Source organism: Heliangelus exortis, chromosome 4 (genome assembly GCF_036169615.1).
Source record: "Heliangelus exortis chromosome 4, bHelExo1.hap1, whole genome shotgun sequence".
NCBI lineage: Eukaryota > Metazoa > Chordata > Aves > Apodiformes > Trochilidae > Heliangelus > Heliangelus exortis.
This window is the reverse complement of record NC_092425.1, coordinates 3,815,789-3,833,316: the sequence shown is the minus strand read 5'-3', so window position 1 is coordinate 3,833,316 and position 17,528 is coordinate 3,815,789. Positions and strand designations below refer to the sequence as shown.

Below are 17,528 nucleotides of genomic sequence, written 5' to 3'. Positions count from 1 at the left end.
TCAGACTGATAGATTTCAGGACTCTTATGTCTTCTAACTTCTTACTTCTAACTGAAGTAATCAGCAACTGAGCTTGTCATTATTTCCTCATAAACCTGCTTCTTCCTCCTCTTAAAATGTATCTGGCCTGAAAAACAGTAAAACTCTACATTTAAAATTACTGAAGAACTCTTGACTTTAAGGATTATTAACAATGGATTCTGGCTTTAAAAAAAAAACAAACAGTTCTGACAAAATTGTCTTTACAGCCAAACAAAATCACCTGCACCTGGTCATCATTTCTTCATTATCCTGAAGCTCGACATCAAGATTAATGATTAGCTTATTCCTAACGAGCTTAAGGGCACAATAATCAAACTCAGTAATAATTCTCTGGGAGCTGCATTGTGTGCCCTACCACTGCCAAGAGTTTCTTGGACTGGGATTTCTCCAACAGGGACTCCCATGCCACCTAGTTGGGAAAAGAGGTACAAGATGTTGCTGTTAGAATTAAGAGATGGAAAGGGACACCTTATTTTAAATGCTGAGAATTTGAACTCATCCTCTAATTGGGGGCTGGGAAACTTTTCCCCCAACCAATCTTAAAGTTCTCATGAAAAAGGTATGAAATGTATCATGCCAGGTTGAAAATTTTTTAGGAAGAGTTCACAGTTCCTAAAATGGCTCGAGAGCATCCTTGGATAGTTCAGGATTTTATTTAAAGAGATAAAAAAGCAGCCCCTTCAAAACAGAGCTCAAAAAGCTTTTTGAGCTTCCCAGTGCATCCCTTAGCAGGGATGAATCCTGTGGTGTAGATTCTGCTGGTACAGTTGTGTGATCCAGCCCATCATAAGTAAAACTGTCTTTTAAAATCCTTTTCTTTTGCCATGCCTGCTGATTCTCTGTTGCTCAGAACACCAAATCCTCAAATATTTCAAATTCAAGATACTTCCAGAGGACTGTCTTTTTAAAATTTAAACTATAATCAGTTGGAATGGAGATGCACTCTGCTATTAAAAAAAAAAAAAAAAAAAAATCACTAGATTCTCTCTGCTGTGTAATAATTTTACTGAACAAATAGCTCTCAAGATGTACTTTTCATAATTTTTTTTCATATACAAAACCCATAGAATAATAAAGCTTTAAGTAATGGTTTTACAGAATAAGTTGCAATTAATCATGGCATAGTATGTTCCCAGATATTCAATACCAAGCTCACAAGTCAGAAGCATCCATCACTTAGCTCTGAAATTTGTAACATGCTCTTCCCATCTCAGATTACAAATGATTCTTAGCATGACTCACTCTTCAGCATCACTTAGCAAATTAATCTAAAAACAAGTACTGAAATCCTGGAGGTCTGATTTAGGGACAAACATTCAGCATCATCTCAGACATTTATTACATGATAAATTAATTTACTAAATGAAAAGTTTCTCCTAAGTCATCTCTGGGTAACTTAAACACATTTAGTGAAGGACAACACACAAATTTAACTCATAAAAGGTATCTTTTCCAAACCATGAGTTTGGGCTAACATGCAGAATAACACCACTTGCAGAATTTAATTTAAAGCATTTGCAATCCAAAGCTAGTACTTTTTTTTCTTGACTATTTGATTTAGGGCCTATGGCAGTTAAAATGCAATGTTAACATTATGAAGGCTACTTCAAAATAAGATGTAATCATACTCATAATAACTTACTGGTTTGTACTTAATTATTACATTGTAGACATTTCATTAAATCAAATAAAAAAAAGTTCAGAATATTAAGAGTGTGCTTTATGAATTATTTCTAATGTGCCTCTATAAAAAGCAAACCAAAACCATCCCAACTTAACAACTGAATTTAAAAATCTGGAATAAATCTATTAAAAAGCCCAAATCATCAAGTTACTAAAACATTAGCAAGAACAAGGTTTCAGAAAGATGCAACCATGTGATTACATTTTGATTTTTGACATTTTAAAGCCTTTACTTTCATTGATATCAGGTAATTAAATTTTTACACACACACACACACACACACCCACCCCTTTTTTTTTTCCTTAGACCACAGCAGAAATCAAATTAATAAGTGAGAGTTATTACCTGTGCTTACTCTAAATGGCAGACAACACATGTTACAGAAAACCAGACCAAGACTACAGTAGTTTACAAAACATAAAACAAGGTTAACAGATAAGCCTTCTGCAGGATAACAGATAAGAAAGGTTTTAGGAATTTTATATCAACAGCTCATTGCAGACTATGCAGTGTTTTCTCCTCCCTTCCAGAGGTCTAGGAAATAAAGTGGTAAACATGTTCTCTTCAATATTCAGTTCAGTAAAAGTTTAGTTGCAACAAGATTATGCTTGCATAAATATAAAAACACATGATAAAGCAAAATATTTTTAATCAGTAAGCCAATCATAAATAAATTCACCTAAAATTAACAGAAGAAGCAGCTGTGTTCTTTCTACATGGATTTTTTTTTTAAGCATGTTTTAATAGTCAACTTCATTGTCTAGCCTGGGACAAAACAATTCATCATTGAGCACTCAACAATTCTGCACACTGAGCTAAGTCCTTTTTTTTTTTTTAGTTACATTTTTTACATTTTCTTTACAAACGTAATACTTATATACATTATATATTTTATTTCTACAATTTATTGTACTTTACTGAAACTCTACAACTTTCACAGGGAATCTGCTGAAGTCTTTAGTAAATATGAATTATTCCTTTTAAAAAGAAATTCATATAAACAACCAACATACAGCACTGCCCTTTTTGACATCTCTGTTAAGAACTGGGATCTGGAAGGGCAACTATAATAAATGTAAGAAAAAAAGGCTTTACCTAATTGTACCTTTTGTTAAGAAATATTATCCCACATAGCTACATAAATTCACCAGCTTGCAATAGACAGAGCACCATACTGCTGCACAATTGGAAACGTGTATAAACCAATTTAAAGTTTACTAGAGAAACAGCTTCATCACTCCTAGTGCTTTTGGATGGAAGTCAATCTGCAAAATTCTTTTGGAAGGGTGAACTTCAGCTGTAAAGCTTCCAAAAAACCAGTACTGGTCACTGTATATTGTGAAGAACAAGTATCCACTTCTGTAACTTCCCATATGCTTCTCTTGGCTCATGCATCTATCTGCAGTCAGGATTTTTCTTCTCTTTCATCCTTGTTCACTTACAGATCTGCTGTTGGATATTAAGTAAGAATTCATAATATGAGAAAGCTGCTTCTGTCCGATCCTCAATTAAATGTTGAAAAAAATCTGTTTTGGCAGGGTTCTCATCTCTGAAAGAAGACAAGAAGGTATTTTAGTCCAAGCATTGTGTAAAAATCCACTCTAAATTCAAGCAAAGGCATAAATTCTAATTGTTTTCTTGTTCTTTGGAGTTGAGACTCAGTCCCAATTCAAGCAGCAACCACCACACCAACAGTTAAAGAGCCTCAGTCCCATATTTAAACATTATTTATCTGCATAAGAAAATATCACATTCTCTAAAATGTTATCAGGCTCATCAAGTAGTCTTGAGAAGACAAATATAAACTCCAGTATAAACAATCCATACAAGTTAAACTTCTTAAAGTGGCTCATAGCTTGAAAACACTTCAGAACTTGCCTTGTGTCACAAAACAACTGGACACAGTAACAAATGCAAATAATTTACAGACTATTAACCTCACTTCAGTTTTTTATAGGCTTGTATTGAAATGATAAAAGCTGTACCAGAAACTAACCTGGTTCATCCTGTTGATCATGAGGCTATCCACTGCTTTAGTACATTCTTAACAATATGGAATTATGCAACTAATTCCTATCAATAAAACTACTGGTAACTGGTTTTGCAGTAGATTAAAAGAGAACCTTTCCTGCTAAGGGGTTTTAGGTAACAGCAGTCTACAGACTAAAAAGTGGATTTTTTTCTGGGTCAGATATTCCCAGTTTTCATGAGTGTCAATTACAAATTGTAAATACAAGTAGTGGATAATTACTCAGTATCTAACAGACATACTCACTTTATTACTTGAAGAACTGGACTTAAGGGTCTGCTGTCTCTGAGCCAAGATATAAAGGATCGTGTCCTTTCTGAAGACAGAGCATCTACCTCAGGAAGCTGTGTCTGGGTCAAGGAATAGGAAGAAGTCATCATCTTTTCTTAACAAAACTGTTTTGAAAAATATGCAGAGATCCATAACGTGACCCAAGCCACAAATTCTATTATGAAATTACCAGCCATGGATTACATACACATTTTTTTTTCTTCAGCTTAAAATGAAAAAAAAATAAAAATCAGTTATATCAGTAAAATGCCTACCATTTTCTGTGGTACTGAGGCATAGTTTGGGTATCCAAGGACATCTTTTATGAAGTTGTTATCACAGTTTTTTCCAATCCAAATGTAAAAAATCTGTAAGATGTTAGAATCAGTTTTAATAAAGGCCTTGCATACATTAGAGAGAAAGAGGTAAGTGGGGACATAAATGTAATAGTACTGGAGTAATAACTCTCAACACTTGAGAGCTCCAGTTGTAATTCATATATACAGCTCTGTATCTGTTAATTGCACATTTACTTATTAATATATTTATGGCTTTTGGAGTAAGATAATTAAATGACAAAAAAAATAGACAGAATGCAACTACTGAAAGAACAAGGAACAGTTAATGCACTACATTTCACTCCTCAAGTTAAAAGCTTACAATTGTATAAACTTACACCACTGCCTCAGTTACTGCACACTGATTTCCTCATCTAAAGTCACAGAAAAGCATCAATGGAGGCAACACATTAATTATTTCAGGTATCTAGAGACAGAGGCTGGGTTGATTTCATATTATGCTACTATTTGAGTAGCATAATGCTTTATCCAATTAAGTGTGGCTTAGTAAAATTTCTACTAATAATTTAAACTAGACCTATGGGTTTCATTCACTCTCCACAACTCCCTCACTCTTGTAACTCTTATGTCACACAAGCCACAAATCATACAACTTATATCTGAAGTGGCTGGTTAAGAGAGACTGTAGTACATAAAACTTAATAACCATTAAGAGAACTTTTGGAAAACGGAAATCCATTATTTCCAGAAAAAAAAGAACTTGATTCCAAGTCTTGGCATTTTCTGATCAGTCTTGCATGAAAAAAATTAACCTCTGAAGCCTTAATATGTAACCAAAGATACACTTCCCTAACCAAATTATGAAAGCCTTTCACTGGAACACAAGTTACTTCCAGGTTACTTCGAATCCTGATTCATTATATTGTTATTGTTGAGAGTTGACTGTTTTTAATCGTTCAGCATACATTGCTCTTAAAAAAAAATTTAGCTGATAACTTACTGAACCACAATCCATAAGAAAAGCTCCTTCTCTTGTCAACTTCTCTGCAGATAACTTCTGAAGAGGTGGCTGAGGAACAACTCTGTCATTTACGTGTATCGTGCTCTGTAACAAAGACCAATACTCAGTAACATTAGAATATTAAAAAAAGAAAAATCCTATTTTTGATCCTAATCAGGAAAAAGAAAACAGGAAAAAAACACTGTTAACATCTAGCAAAATTTTGTGTAGGCAGTATTTCTCCTGCACTGATACTAAACTTTCAAAAGAATTCTAAATTTTCTACAAACTCCATAGATTTTTTTTCCCAATGCATTCACTAGAAATGTTGCATCAAATTCTTCTCCCTATAAGGTTTCACTTTTTAGTGAAGACACTGACTTTAGACTCACAGACAGGTGTTTATGCAATATTTTAAAAGAAACTCTGAGACTATAAATACCTCAGAGATTATGCTGAAGTAGAAAGAAACTGCCCAAAAAACTACTCTAGTTATCATATAAACTTTTATGATACTTAAACCCAAACTTCTACTTATGCTTTTCCAAAACAAGTGACTAACAAGCTCATGAAAACTTAAAAAAACCCCCTTATTTTTGCAAATACTAACTTTGAACTGCAATAAAATCTCGTTTTACTTCTTACTATTAGAAATGCTGATTAGAAATAATTTCCTAGGCTACTACTAATAAAACTTGACTTCATACATATAGGATTTCATTAGTCTGATCATGACCATCCAGAAATACAATTCTGTTTTGACCACATCTGTCTGAAAAGGCACTGGAAGTCTGTAATTGAAGACAACTTTACCTGGTTTCACTACACAAAAGTCAGAATCTACCACCAAGTCTACTTCACCCATTCCCCCAGACAGTTCTAAACACAAACCCACACTGGAATTGTTAAAATGCACACAATCTTCCCTGTGTTTTTTGTATAGCAGAAAAAGATGGTAGTATTGGGGTCACTGAAACAAGCTGAAGTAAACCCACAGTTCTACTCATAACATACAACTGCACTTGGAAATAAAACCCTGAAATGTTTTCCTTGATTTTTTTGTTACTTCTGAAAAATACAGTTTACATTACAATAACTTTACAGCAGCACAACACCAGATGTAACTAACTATGAGAACAAGGAAATCTTAAACACCAGGCTTCATACATCACCTCATCAATCAGCTTGTCTATTCTGTACAAGTTGGGATGTATCATTTTCATCAAATGAACAAGTGGCTGACTCTTCATCTGGCACATGGCATACACACGATCATCCAGCCGTGTACTTGTGCCTGTTCTAAATGCTTTCTGTGAAAGAACAGTCTTGTTACACAAAAATCCTGTGTTTTGTCACATTTAAACAGCATATTTCAGATTTTTCAGAGTGTCAGGCAAAGGTGGCAAAGGTTTTGTGAAGAAAGGTATCTCATTAGCATCTTAATCAAACAGAATACCTTTTAAAACTTAATTAGTTTTTCCTCCTTGTTGGTGAAGGAGAAGAAAAAATTTTGCCCCCCACTTCGTGGAAAATTTTGATGTAACTGGACCTGCATTTCTCATTTTTACTCTTGGCAAATGTTAAAGGCCTGTGAAACCCACCAATGCAAGATATCACAGGCAGATCTGTCAGACACAAAAATCTTTAACCAATCAGGTTTACTGACAATAAAACCCCTCAGTAAGTTATTTATTTTTAAGTATGCTGTGTGGTAATACAAAGAATCTAAAAAATAATAAATCAAAAAGCAGCAACTCTAAGTGAGCTTTAAACTATGTAACTTTACTTTCTGTAATAAGACTTCATTGTATCTCTGTGGAAATCTATTTTCTTTCTTGGTACTCTCAAGTAGAGGCATTGAAAAGACTTGGCTTGTCTTTTCTCCATAAAATAAAATTGAGGAAGTACTAAGAAGTGGCTTTTTATGGCAACACCAACTGGCTGCCAAAACAGGAGAAATGCTAATTCTGAGAATATATTTTTAGTTTAATTGTAGAACAAAGCGAGACAAAATATAAAAAATTTTAAAATCAAGTAATACACTATTTCAATCAACTATTCCAATAAACTATTCAGGCACTAATTAATGTAAGCTAACACAGTCACCTTGTATATCTAAGTCCTTTAAACTCTATTTTAAAGTTATGAAAATTGGGTTATTCTCTTAAAGTGCAGACACAGCTTGATCCGGAGCTGAAGAAATCCTCAAATCGAACAATAAATTAACCACTGATCCATCAGATTACCTGTTTGAGAAGGGCCAAAACATAGAGTGGAAACAGCTTGAGGGAATTTGGTGCCATCAGCATGGACTGCTGCAGGTTTGAGGCAGTTGCCATGTATGCTGCCAAGGAGTCAACCACAGCATTAACCAAGGCATCTCTGGCATCCGAGAGACTGGAGGAAACGGAGCGATCCACGGCTGCGGGGTGAGAGGGATACAAGGATAACTGGAGTTGGCCTCATGGAAAACACTGGATTTTGAAAATACTGGCTGGGTTTTGAAAATGCTGCCTGGGTTTTGAAAATATTTGTTGTGGTTTTGGGTGATACTTTTTAAGGTTTTCAAGAACACCTGTGGTCCTAATTTTTCTAGGAGCAGCAGCAAGTAAGATGATTCTCCATACAGAAATGTGCTTAAACGTGGCTCATCTCCACTACCTAGTTCCTGCTCTTGGAGAATTTAAAAAATTGTTTAAAGCTGTGGTATATAATCAAGAATAAATAAAAAGGTTGGTTTAAACCTTATGTAAGGTTAGTTATTGCTGAGACTCTCTACTGTCAAGTTTTGCTGCAATTATTTTTTATTTTTCCACCCCTGTTATTTTAGTGGCATAATTATGATGAGTGTCAAAGAGGCTTAATACTTCTGTGCTAATGAAGGGCTGCAAAGCCTTTGGTTGGAGGAAGCCACCTGCTGGACTGAACACATACTTAAGACAAGATACAGAAGCACTCTCTATTTCTCTGATGTATTTGTCTATTAATATACAACGTAGCATATACTAAAATGCTTTACAGAGCCACACATGCTCAGTGGCAGAGATCAGTCTATGAAATAGGTACTTATGACCTGTAAGTATGGGGTAAGCAAGAATCCTTAATCTAGCAGAAGGACAAAAACATAAAGAATTCCTCAGGTGCACCTTTAAGTCAGAAGTTCCCCTTTAGTTTCTAGCAACTCATTAAAGTGAATGACTTTTTCTTAAGCATGCTGAAGTTTGAGGTAACAACCACACTGATGATCCAAAAATAAGAGTTTTGATCCAAGTGTGTCATCAATCTTTGCCCTTTAATAAACTCTAGAGAACAATGTAAAAGAATGAAGTCATTCTTTTTAAAGAATGAAGTCAAAGTATTCAGACTATGGAATATTTCAACAGTTTTTGTGTAACTTTTGATTTTATCTTTTGGATTCTCAGGCTCCAATGGTAAAACTAAGAACATATGAATATATATTTTAATCTTCCTGGTCTCTACTCACCCATGTTTGCTAAGAGGCATACGATGGCTTGTACATCTGCTCCTGCATATACATCAGTCAGTGAACTTACTACAGGCAAGCAGAGTGTGTGCACTCGAATTCTCCGTTCACCTGATCAAGGTAAGCAGAAATCATCATGCAGTATGTCCTGGCACAGGTAGACAAATTCACTCATCACATCACATCTCATTCAAGATGCATTCATATGCTAAAAAAAAAATCAGTCAGGAAATGGCTCCAACACTATTTCCTGTTCCTATCTCTTAACCAGTTCAAATTCTGCAATGCTCTAAAGCATTAAACACATTTATTCATAACTTCGTAACACAAACTACCTTGTAAAATCCACAATAAGTGTCCTGATCTTATAAATGAAGTACAACAAATCCATCCCAAAATTTTGTGGCATGTTCCACAATAGAAAGCAGCTGCCAGTCTTTATGCCCCCCCCGCAGGGTCCTACCAGCTCAGTCTATTCCATCACGGGTCTGTGATTTTGGACAAAGTGCATGCTGAATGTTTGTCATTTGCTTCTAATAAAAGGAAGCCTTTTGAGTAAAGGAATCTTGCTGAATCAGCTCTATATAAGATGGAGATAAATTGCATCTTCCCATCAACACAGAGTTTATAGAGATTTGCATTATGTGATTAACTCAAACAGGCTCACTACCTTTGACAAGGTTCTCTCAGGGTACAGAGAACAATAAAAGGTTATGGACCTAACCACACAAAAATTAGGTCAGAAAAATAAACAAAAAGCTCAGTGGCCAATTCATTTTAATTTATTTACCTTTGCTGGAAGTATACAAAAGAGCTGTTTGAAAACAAACCAGAGATGTGTCAGTCAGACTCTCCTCAATTGACATTTGCACTGCAAATCCAGCATCAGGATTGACATTGGCAAGGGACAATAAATCAGTGGAGCGTACAAAAAAGTTCCCATGAAAAGTGTGTATTGAAAGACCTAGAAGCAAATAAAATAATTTAGAAAGAGGTTAAAAACAGCACGAGAAGAAACTCCTATCAATAGTTAAAATTCAAAGCCCTCAGGCTATGTTTAAGAAAAGAGTAAAAATACTGATTCTTCACATTTAGCTGAGTGAAGAACAAAACAAGAAAAAAAAAAAAAAAAGGCAAAATGTAACAGAATTCAGATAAAGAAGGCACCTGTCTTCACTGGAGGACAAATAACCTGAAACCTAATGCTGGTTAAGACTCAAGCACAGCCATTAATATGCTCACACCAAGTTTTCCATGTGAGTCAGGATTTCAAACACACCTTTTGTACATCTAATGCGCATAACTGCTTCAAACCCAATCTTCCTGGTCAGGTATCTTTTAAGGTCTTTTTGCAGCTTCTCAGCCTGAGCAGGGTTATGGCTACGGTGGAAAGATGGGTAGTAATAGATGCATCCAGCAGAATACTTGGATATGCAAGCTGTGAAGGAGGAAAAAATACAGTTAGGAGATAAAACTGTAACACAAACATTGTGTCCAACCTTACGCAAGTCACGTATTTCAAGTTCATCTGACTCACATTAGTAAGATAACCAGAAATTGCCAGCACCCAGGCCACTGAAGGCAGGGATGAGTCACCCCATTAAAGAATTATCTAATTTTTTTACCTTCATCAATAATATACTTTCCTTACCTTTGGGAACCAAAGCAGCAGTGCACACAGAAATAATTAATAGTTTAGGGGCAAAATTACGTGTGTGACTAGAGACAAATCTTGATTTAATATTGAAAGAACTCCATTCCATGCCTAATTTTATTAATTCTTTGCTGTTTGGCTGTTTCCTCTCCTTGAGCAGGAGGGTATTCTCTCATTTAGAACTCTAAAATCCCAGAGTAACACCTGATACCACCAAGCCAATACTCCTGATATCAACTTCAAATTTAATCGCTACACAGCATTAGATGAATTTCCAAAAGTGCAAAAAGATTAACATGATTTAATAATTCCTGAAGTACTCTGTGCTTTTGAAGACAGACAAGAGAGTGGAAAGAGTGAATGCATACATTAGGTACTCCTTACCAAGAGAAGCTAGATCAGAATATTGTGAACTTAAGAGAAATAAATCCACAGCAGTCTGCTGGCCTGAGCAGTCCAGTGCCAACTTCTTATAAAAATCTGTTGCTGGACCAAGATGTTGGACCACCTTTGGTGAATAAATTACATGGGAAAGAGTTAAGTCAATGAGCATGCTCTTTTTTAAGACTTTATAAAAGAAAAGACATAGCAAAGTATCTAGCAAAAAAAAAAAAAAAAAAAAAAAAAAAAAAAAAAAATCAACAAAAATCACTAGCAAAATATTTTAAGTTTCCTTTAAGCAATAAACTATAGGCATTTCCACCCACAGAAATTGTTTTCCTAATGCTACACCTTATTTTAGTTTGCATTTACAAGCAGTTATAATCCTACTGCCAAGGAAGTTAAGGTTCTCATAAAAATACACATTCATGTAACTATGTAACACCAGATGCAGTAAAATAAAAAGCCATTAAAAAAAAAAAATCGTGTTTTAGGTCTACAATTTACTATTTCTTGCTTTGATTCAAACCCCAGGTTGATATTAACTGAGACAGAGATACTTGCAGCTTCTGTAGCTTGCCACCAAAAGCTATGGAGCAAAGGCTCAGAAGACAGCTCATGCACTCTGAAACAATTAATACCACACATGTGCATAAAGTAATGATTTTAAACACAAGACACTGAATAATTAAAATGTGGAGTTGCTACAAAAAATCCCACAGGAGCTGATCTGCAGAACTATGCAAGTCAGGAAGTCACAGTCAGTCCCTGTTCTCACAAGATGAGTAGTAAAGGAAGTTTTTTTGTACCTTTGTGCTTGACCTTTGATTGGGATCTTCTCTGGAATGCAGAAGCCCTGCTCCTAAGGATGGTAACTGTGTCTGAAACACTGATACCCGACCACCCGTGGGAGACATCAGTTTAAATGCAGCCTGAAGAGCAGGGCCCAGAGCACTGTGGGTTTCTCTTGTATTGGTGAACATATTTGGCAAGGCATTCAATAGATCCTTGATCAGCTGCAGAGCAGATTGGAAAGTGCTTTGAGATTTTGCAGGCTCCTACTACTTCTAAAAAAACTGCATTGTCATAAATGAAGAGGAACAATCAGCACAAATGTTTCAGCCTAGTTTCAATGCACTGAGGAAAACAAACTCATGGTTTTTAAAACAATGATTTATCAAACAAGCAGCATGTAGTACTTCTGTAATTAAAAAGTAGCATTGGAATGTCAGACTATGAAGACTGGATTGAGTTCAAGGTGTAAAAAGAACCTCTACTTTGAATATTAAATATTAATGAGATAGTTTGAACAATCATACCTCTCTGCTTTCATGGAGGTTTACAAGTAAACTATCTGGTGTGGGTAGGAAAATATCTGGAGGGAGAACAGAAACAAGCATTTTATTAAAGATAAAAATAACATTAGAATAGAACAAAACATTCCACTGACTCTATATACCATGATATACAACCTACTTTTCTGATATATGTATTAGAGGGAATAATAAAGTCTGTTCATCAGAACAAAGGTTCTTTTATCAAAGCAAAAGTAACATTTCAATTTCACTTCTTAAACAACTCCTTCTCAGTAGTTAGTGCAAGATTATTTTCAAAATTATATTCCCTCTACGTTCAATAACATCGAGCTAAAACCAGGACACCTGAGAGATTCTTATATGGGAAAAAAAGCTTTTCAAAAATTTAGTTTCCATTTTTACTTACCATCAATATCTGAGACAATCAGCATCTGAGGCTGAGACAAACCTTCTTGCAAGTTGTAAAACTGAACAGTGCTGTCAAAGGTTATGAACCCTATTCTTGTTCTCGAGTCTCCAGGCAGCCTGAAGCATTAAAAAATAAACTATTAAGCCTGAAATTTCTTTCTCAAGACACACACACACAGAGCTCCTGCTGATATTAGCAGAGTCTCAGCTAAGAAGGCAGAGTAAAAGAAAGGAGATCTGAAATATGAACAAATGTAATATTTCTTCAATATTATCTGAAAAGCTGGGATAAGTGTTACAGATGAGGACTCACTAATTATTGATGTTTTGTTCCATGACAGAACTTAATAAGGATATTAAAACATTAGATTGACACATGAAAGAACATAGTCTTATCAGTTATTTAACAGAAAACAGCACATTCTGCTTTTTTATAAATCAAAAACTCCATTTACTAATCTAGTTACAAAGTACTCAGAAATCTAAACCACAATCCACTGTTTCTAAAATGCAACATGCTTATTTCTTACATGGACCGTATTTCTTTGTATGGCATTAAAAATACAAAAAGAAAAACTAAATGGGACTTCTCAAATGAAAAACAAAACATCAGCAAGTGCTTAGAAGCATGATGGCAAACAAAAGCAATATAAGCAAATATTGGTTTTACATTTTTGGTATATAAATTAATTGCATGTACTGACTTTCCTATGGAGTTAACATGAAATTTTATTAATTTTCTTAAAATAATATAGCATGTTTTCAGTACTCTGTTGACAGAATCTTAGGCAACAGAACTTCTGTCCTTTAGGGACATAAAATTTAAACATTTTATGTAAGTTTTATGCAAAATGCTAAGATAGCTAATAATAGTTCATAATAACACAGTATCTCATTTAAAAAGGTTATTTATATTCTTACTTGTCTAGGTTTTCCAGCAATGACTGGCAGACTATTGCCAAATATCCAGCCTCCACTGCATTATGAGACACATCTAAAACAAATAAATATACCGCAGGCTGAGGAGGACGAAGCTACAAAGTAAAAAAAATAATAAAAAAAAGGTTCAAAAATCATATATAAATAAATGTTTTAAACGATCAGTCATTAGAAAGGGATGTGGGAAAAAGGAATACTTAGAAGAATGCAAGGCATACATTATGCAATAAAATAAAATGGATTTACTAAGAGTCATCTAGGAAGGCTGAAACACCATTCCCAGAGGTTAATTAATAACCACCACTTCTAAAAAGCAGAGCATGTTATGCTTCAGAAAAAAATTGGGTTTTTTCATTTCTCCTTCCAACTCTCAACTCAAACGTGGCTCTCAGGTGCCAGATATGGAATCCCCTCTTCAAAAAACCACTTTCTTCCAGTATGTGGGCAATGCAATCCATTAAATGGGGTTAAAATATCCTCCCTACATCCTTTTTCCAGTCAAACAAGAAGCTGAATTTATTCACTGTCAAATGCCTTGGCCACAGGGTTCCAATTCAAAGACAAGAGAAAAATTTGGTTTTGCTGTTAACAGTGTCATTATGAGCAGGGCTTTTTCCCAGGCTTTCCTTTTTCAAGACTACCAGAGCAATTGTAGGTTGATTCCCAGCTAGTTAGAATTGTTCCTGTCACAATTACTAACTAAAAATTTGGAACCAAATTAATTATCTCATTATTCCATCACTGGTCTTTCAAACCTGTTCCAGACAAAGGAGACAGAAACTGCAGTGCATCAGACTCAAACCAGACTAATGACCACACACACTGCAGCTGCCTTCAGCTGGCAAGCCTCTGAATATTTACATTTGCCAGAACTCAAAATAAAAATGAATTTCAGCTATTCCTGGCTGTTAAGAGGATCTGAGCAGGAAAATCAATGCACACCACTGAAGGAATATGCAACATTCATTTTAAATGCATTTATGTTAACATGCAATTGCTATTAAGTTGCCATGAAAACTTTTTTTTACCATATAGTCTGAGGAAGCAATGAATTCTACTGTAGAGTTCTGGACCTCTGGCCTTTTGTGAGGCTCTCCATAGGATCGTGTCAGAGGATTATACATAAATTCTTCAGGAACTATTAAAAAACCCACAAAAAATATATATTTTTCAGCAAATAAAAACCATTATGACAGCTAAAAGCAAACCAATCCAGACATACTTCAATTATCACTAACAATAGAAAAAAATTCACATTCAAGGCACATAAAACAAAAGGAACATTTCAAGCATACCAAGCAACACCATAGTTAAGTAACTGGAAACAAAAAAGTTGTATTAAAATCAGCAATATAGCCCCAATTACTAAGCCAAACTTCAAGTCACTGATGCAAATAGAGGATTTCACAACAAGCAGCTACAATTTCACTGTTTCTCATAAACTGTCTGGGATTGCAGACAGTGTTTGTCACCATGTTTCCACTTGCACACTGCCACAGCAACCAAGCTGAGTAAATTGATGATGTTATACAAGTGACTGGGATGATTACATTTTCTTCATCTCCCAGAAAATTGCAAAGCAAATTTTTGTTTCAGGAAATGGCCAGCACATCTGACTTACAACCCAGAGATTTCAAAAAACATCTTAAGAACACTGGCATTATTTTCATCTGAAGTATCCCATGGGCAGATATATGATGATATAATTTTATAAATGCCAGCATCTCCTGCTAATAAACTTACCATCATTAACTCTGTAGCACAGATTGCATTTCCACCTCCTCTGATCAATAAAAGAAACAAAAGGGTTGATATATGTCCTGCAGGATCTGCATCTTACTATTGTGCTTGATGTTATTACTGGTAATTGCTAAAAAGAAACAAGAGAAAGCTGTAACAAAGGTACACAACACCTTTAGTGGAAAACATTACTGTGCATTTCAGTGTATGAAAGCTTCATTAAGACTAAATATTCTATTGTTTTTCCTTTTATCTTTTTAGCTCATTTTCAGAAAGAGTAATCATGCCTATTAAAAATACCCTCCCCCTTTAAAATGAGCAGAAATAACAATTAACTGTCTTAATCCAAACTCAAAGATCTCCTAATATTTTTCATTAAATTACTTTAAATTCCACATTTACAACAACACAGCTACTGTGGCAGGAGGAATTGTGAAAGACAAGAAAACTTTGGGTTGAAGAATTAGCCAGGTAGTAAACTTTACACAAGGAGCACACATTATACAAAAAGATACCATAACAGACAAGTTATTTAACTCTTTACATATACACAAATAAATTAGATGGAGAGAAGCTGTTTAACAGTTATGATTAGAGCTTTAATCTTACATTGTGCTACCTCTTATTGACAGCATCTATCATGCCAGCAATACATCCATAACATCAGATGCATGATATGAGCATGCACACTCAGGACAGGGAGCACCTCTCTTCAAGAAGGCACTGGAAACAACTTTTCAAGAGGTATCTGACAGTTCTGAGCCCCACAAACATAATTCAGAGCTTCAGAGAACCACAGGCAAAGACTTCCAACAATAAGGAAAAATTTACAAAGGATTTATCCAGAGCTTTCTCATTAATTTCAATGAAGCAGCAACTTGAAGGCTTTTTTTTCCTCTCTTCTTTAAGTTGCAAATGGTGAAATTTAACACAAGTAGAAGACATAGTTATATTTTATAGATTGTATTTTGTTGTGTGAATGAAAAATTAAAAAGGCACATATTAAATACATAAATGGAAAGAAAAAATTCAGGCACTTTACCGTTAGGTCTCTGAAAGGATGTAGCAACAAACCTAGAGGAAGTTTAGCTTTGTTTAACAAAGCCTGTGTCTGGGGAATATTTGTCAGTGTACATCGAAATGAGCTGAAAGGAAAGAAAAACTTTATGTTAAGAATGAAAGCTTAAAAGATGTTAAAAACATTGTTTTAAAGAAATCTGATTTTAAAGAACTTTGAAATTCAGAATTATCCTGTTTCACAAAGGTGATTTAATTCAAAAAATAATGCATCAAAGAGGTTAAAAAAGCCTCATGAAGAAACAAAAAAATATTTCCCTGCTCCCCAGGTTCAGCCATGCAAGCATACCAAAATGAACTATATATTTATTAAGCAATAAAACTGCTTTAGGAACAATGCTTAATGTAAACTGGTTTTTAATTAACTATATAGATTTTTGGGTAAAGGAACCAAAGGAAGAATACAATATTCACTAGTTTTTAGAAAGTAATAGCTATCTAAGAAAGCAATAAATCACAAAGATCACAAATACTGAGAGAATCAAAATCTTTTCTTCTGTGTATTTAAAGTGGAGGATGGACTTCTGGATAAATAAAGATCACAAAAACACCCCAATGCACACACAGTGCTGTCCAAAGACAGCATAAGAACTTCAAGACCCCCAGTTTTCTGTTTTCTGATGGGACCATGCATTGTCACAAGAGCAGTAAACTGTGTTAATTTGGGGCAATGAATAAAACCTCTGGAATTAGAATTAAGATCTTTGGGTGAGAGAAAAGTCTGTTTGGGACTCCTTGGGACTTGGACTGTCTTCATGTTAAAAGTACTTCCTGTACTTGACTGGGGACAGTCTTCATGTTATATGGAGGCAAAAGGATACCTCAGGATTACCTCCATAAAACACACTCAGTTTACTCAGTGTGTTTAGGCATGATCACCATAATTTTCTGGGAAAAAATCCTATGCAATATTACAAAAATATTCTATGCAATGTACTGCATAACATCAGGTGTTTATATTTTTTTTAGATGGATAAAAAGTCAAAGATTCAGCAGGTTTCTTAATGTTTTAGTAAGTGAGCTACACTCAAATTGCACATAATGTATTCTGATAGCAGGACAGTTTGAGCATTTGTGTAAGGATGAAGAAGATAAACTTATGTTGAGGTGGAAGGGATTTTATTAGCTTATCACAGAGATTTCAAAGTCAAGAGTCAGTTCAGACATTTTTTGACACTAAAAAAAATCTTTAGTCTCTGCAAAGT

General features: G+C 34.8%; 1 protein-coding gene across 3 annotated transcripts in view; it reads right to left on the bottom strand.

Moving 5' to 3' along the window:
- Positions 1-1,023: 1,023 nt before the first annotated feature.
- SEC24B (SEC24 homolog B, COPII coat complex component) overlaps positions 1,024-17,528 on the bottom strand; it is a 38,490-nt gene continuing 21,985 nt past the window's right edge. For all 3 annotated transcript variants that reach the window (XM_071742681.1, XM_071742682.1, XM_071742680.1), the window contains 17 exons: positions 16,289-16,391; positions 15,250-15,376; positions 14,535-14,644; positions 13,489-13,601; positions 12,566-12,684; positions 12,163-12,218; positions 11,653-11,859; positions 10,847-10,970; positions 10,088-10,246; positions 9,599-9,772; positions 8,809-8,919; positions 7,571-7,746; positions 6,497-6,634; positions 5,325-5,429; positions 4,301-4,393; positions 4,002-4,105; positions 1,024-3,275 (listed from right to left, as the gene is read on the bottom strand). In XM_071742681.1, coding sequence (XP_071598782.1) covers positions 3,161-3,275; positions 4,002-4,105; positions 4,301-4,393; positions 5,325-5,429; positions 6,497-6,634; positions 7,571-7,746; positions 8,809-8,919; positions 9,599-9,772; positions 10,088-10,246; positions 10,847-10,970; positions 11,653-11,859; positions 12,163-12,218; positions 12,566-12,684; positions 13,489-13,601; positions 14,535-14,644; positions 15,250-15,376; positions 16,289-16,391 — 2,134 coding nt within the window. In that variant the 3' untranslated portion in view covers positions 1,024-3,160. The remainder of the gene's footprint in view (positions 3,276-4,001; positions 4,106-4,300; positions 4,394-5,324; positions 5,430-6,496; positions 6,635-7,570; positions 7,747-8,808; positions 8,920-9,598; positions 9,773-10,087; positions 10,247-10,846; positions 10,971-11,652; positions 11,860-12,162; positions 12,219-12,565; positions 12,685-13,488; positions 13,602-14,534; positions 14,645-15,249; positions 15,377-16,288; positions 16,392-17,528) is intronic.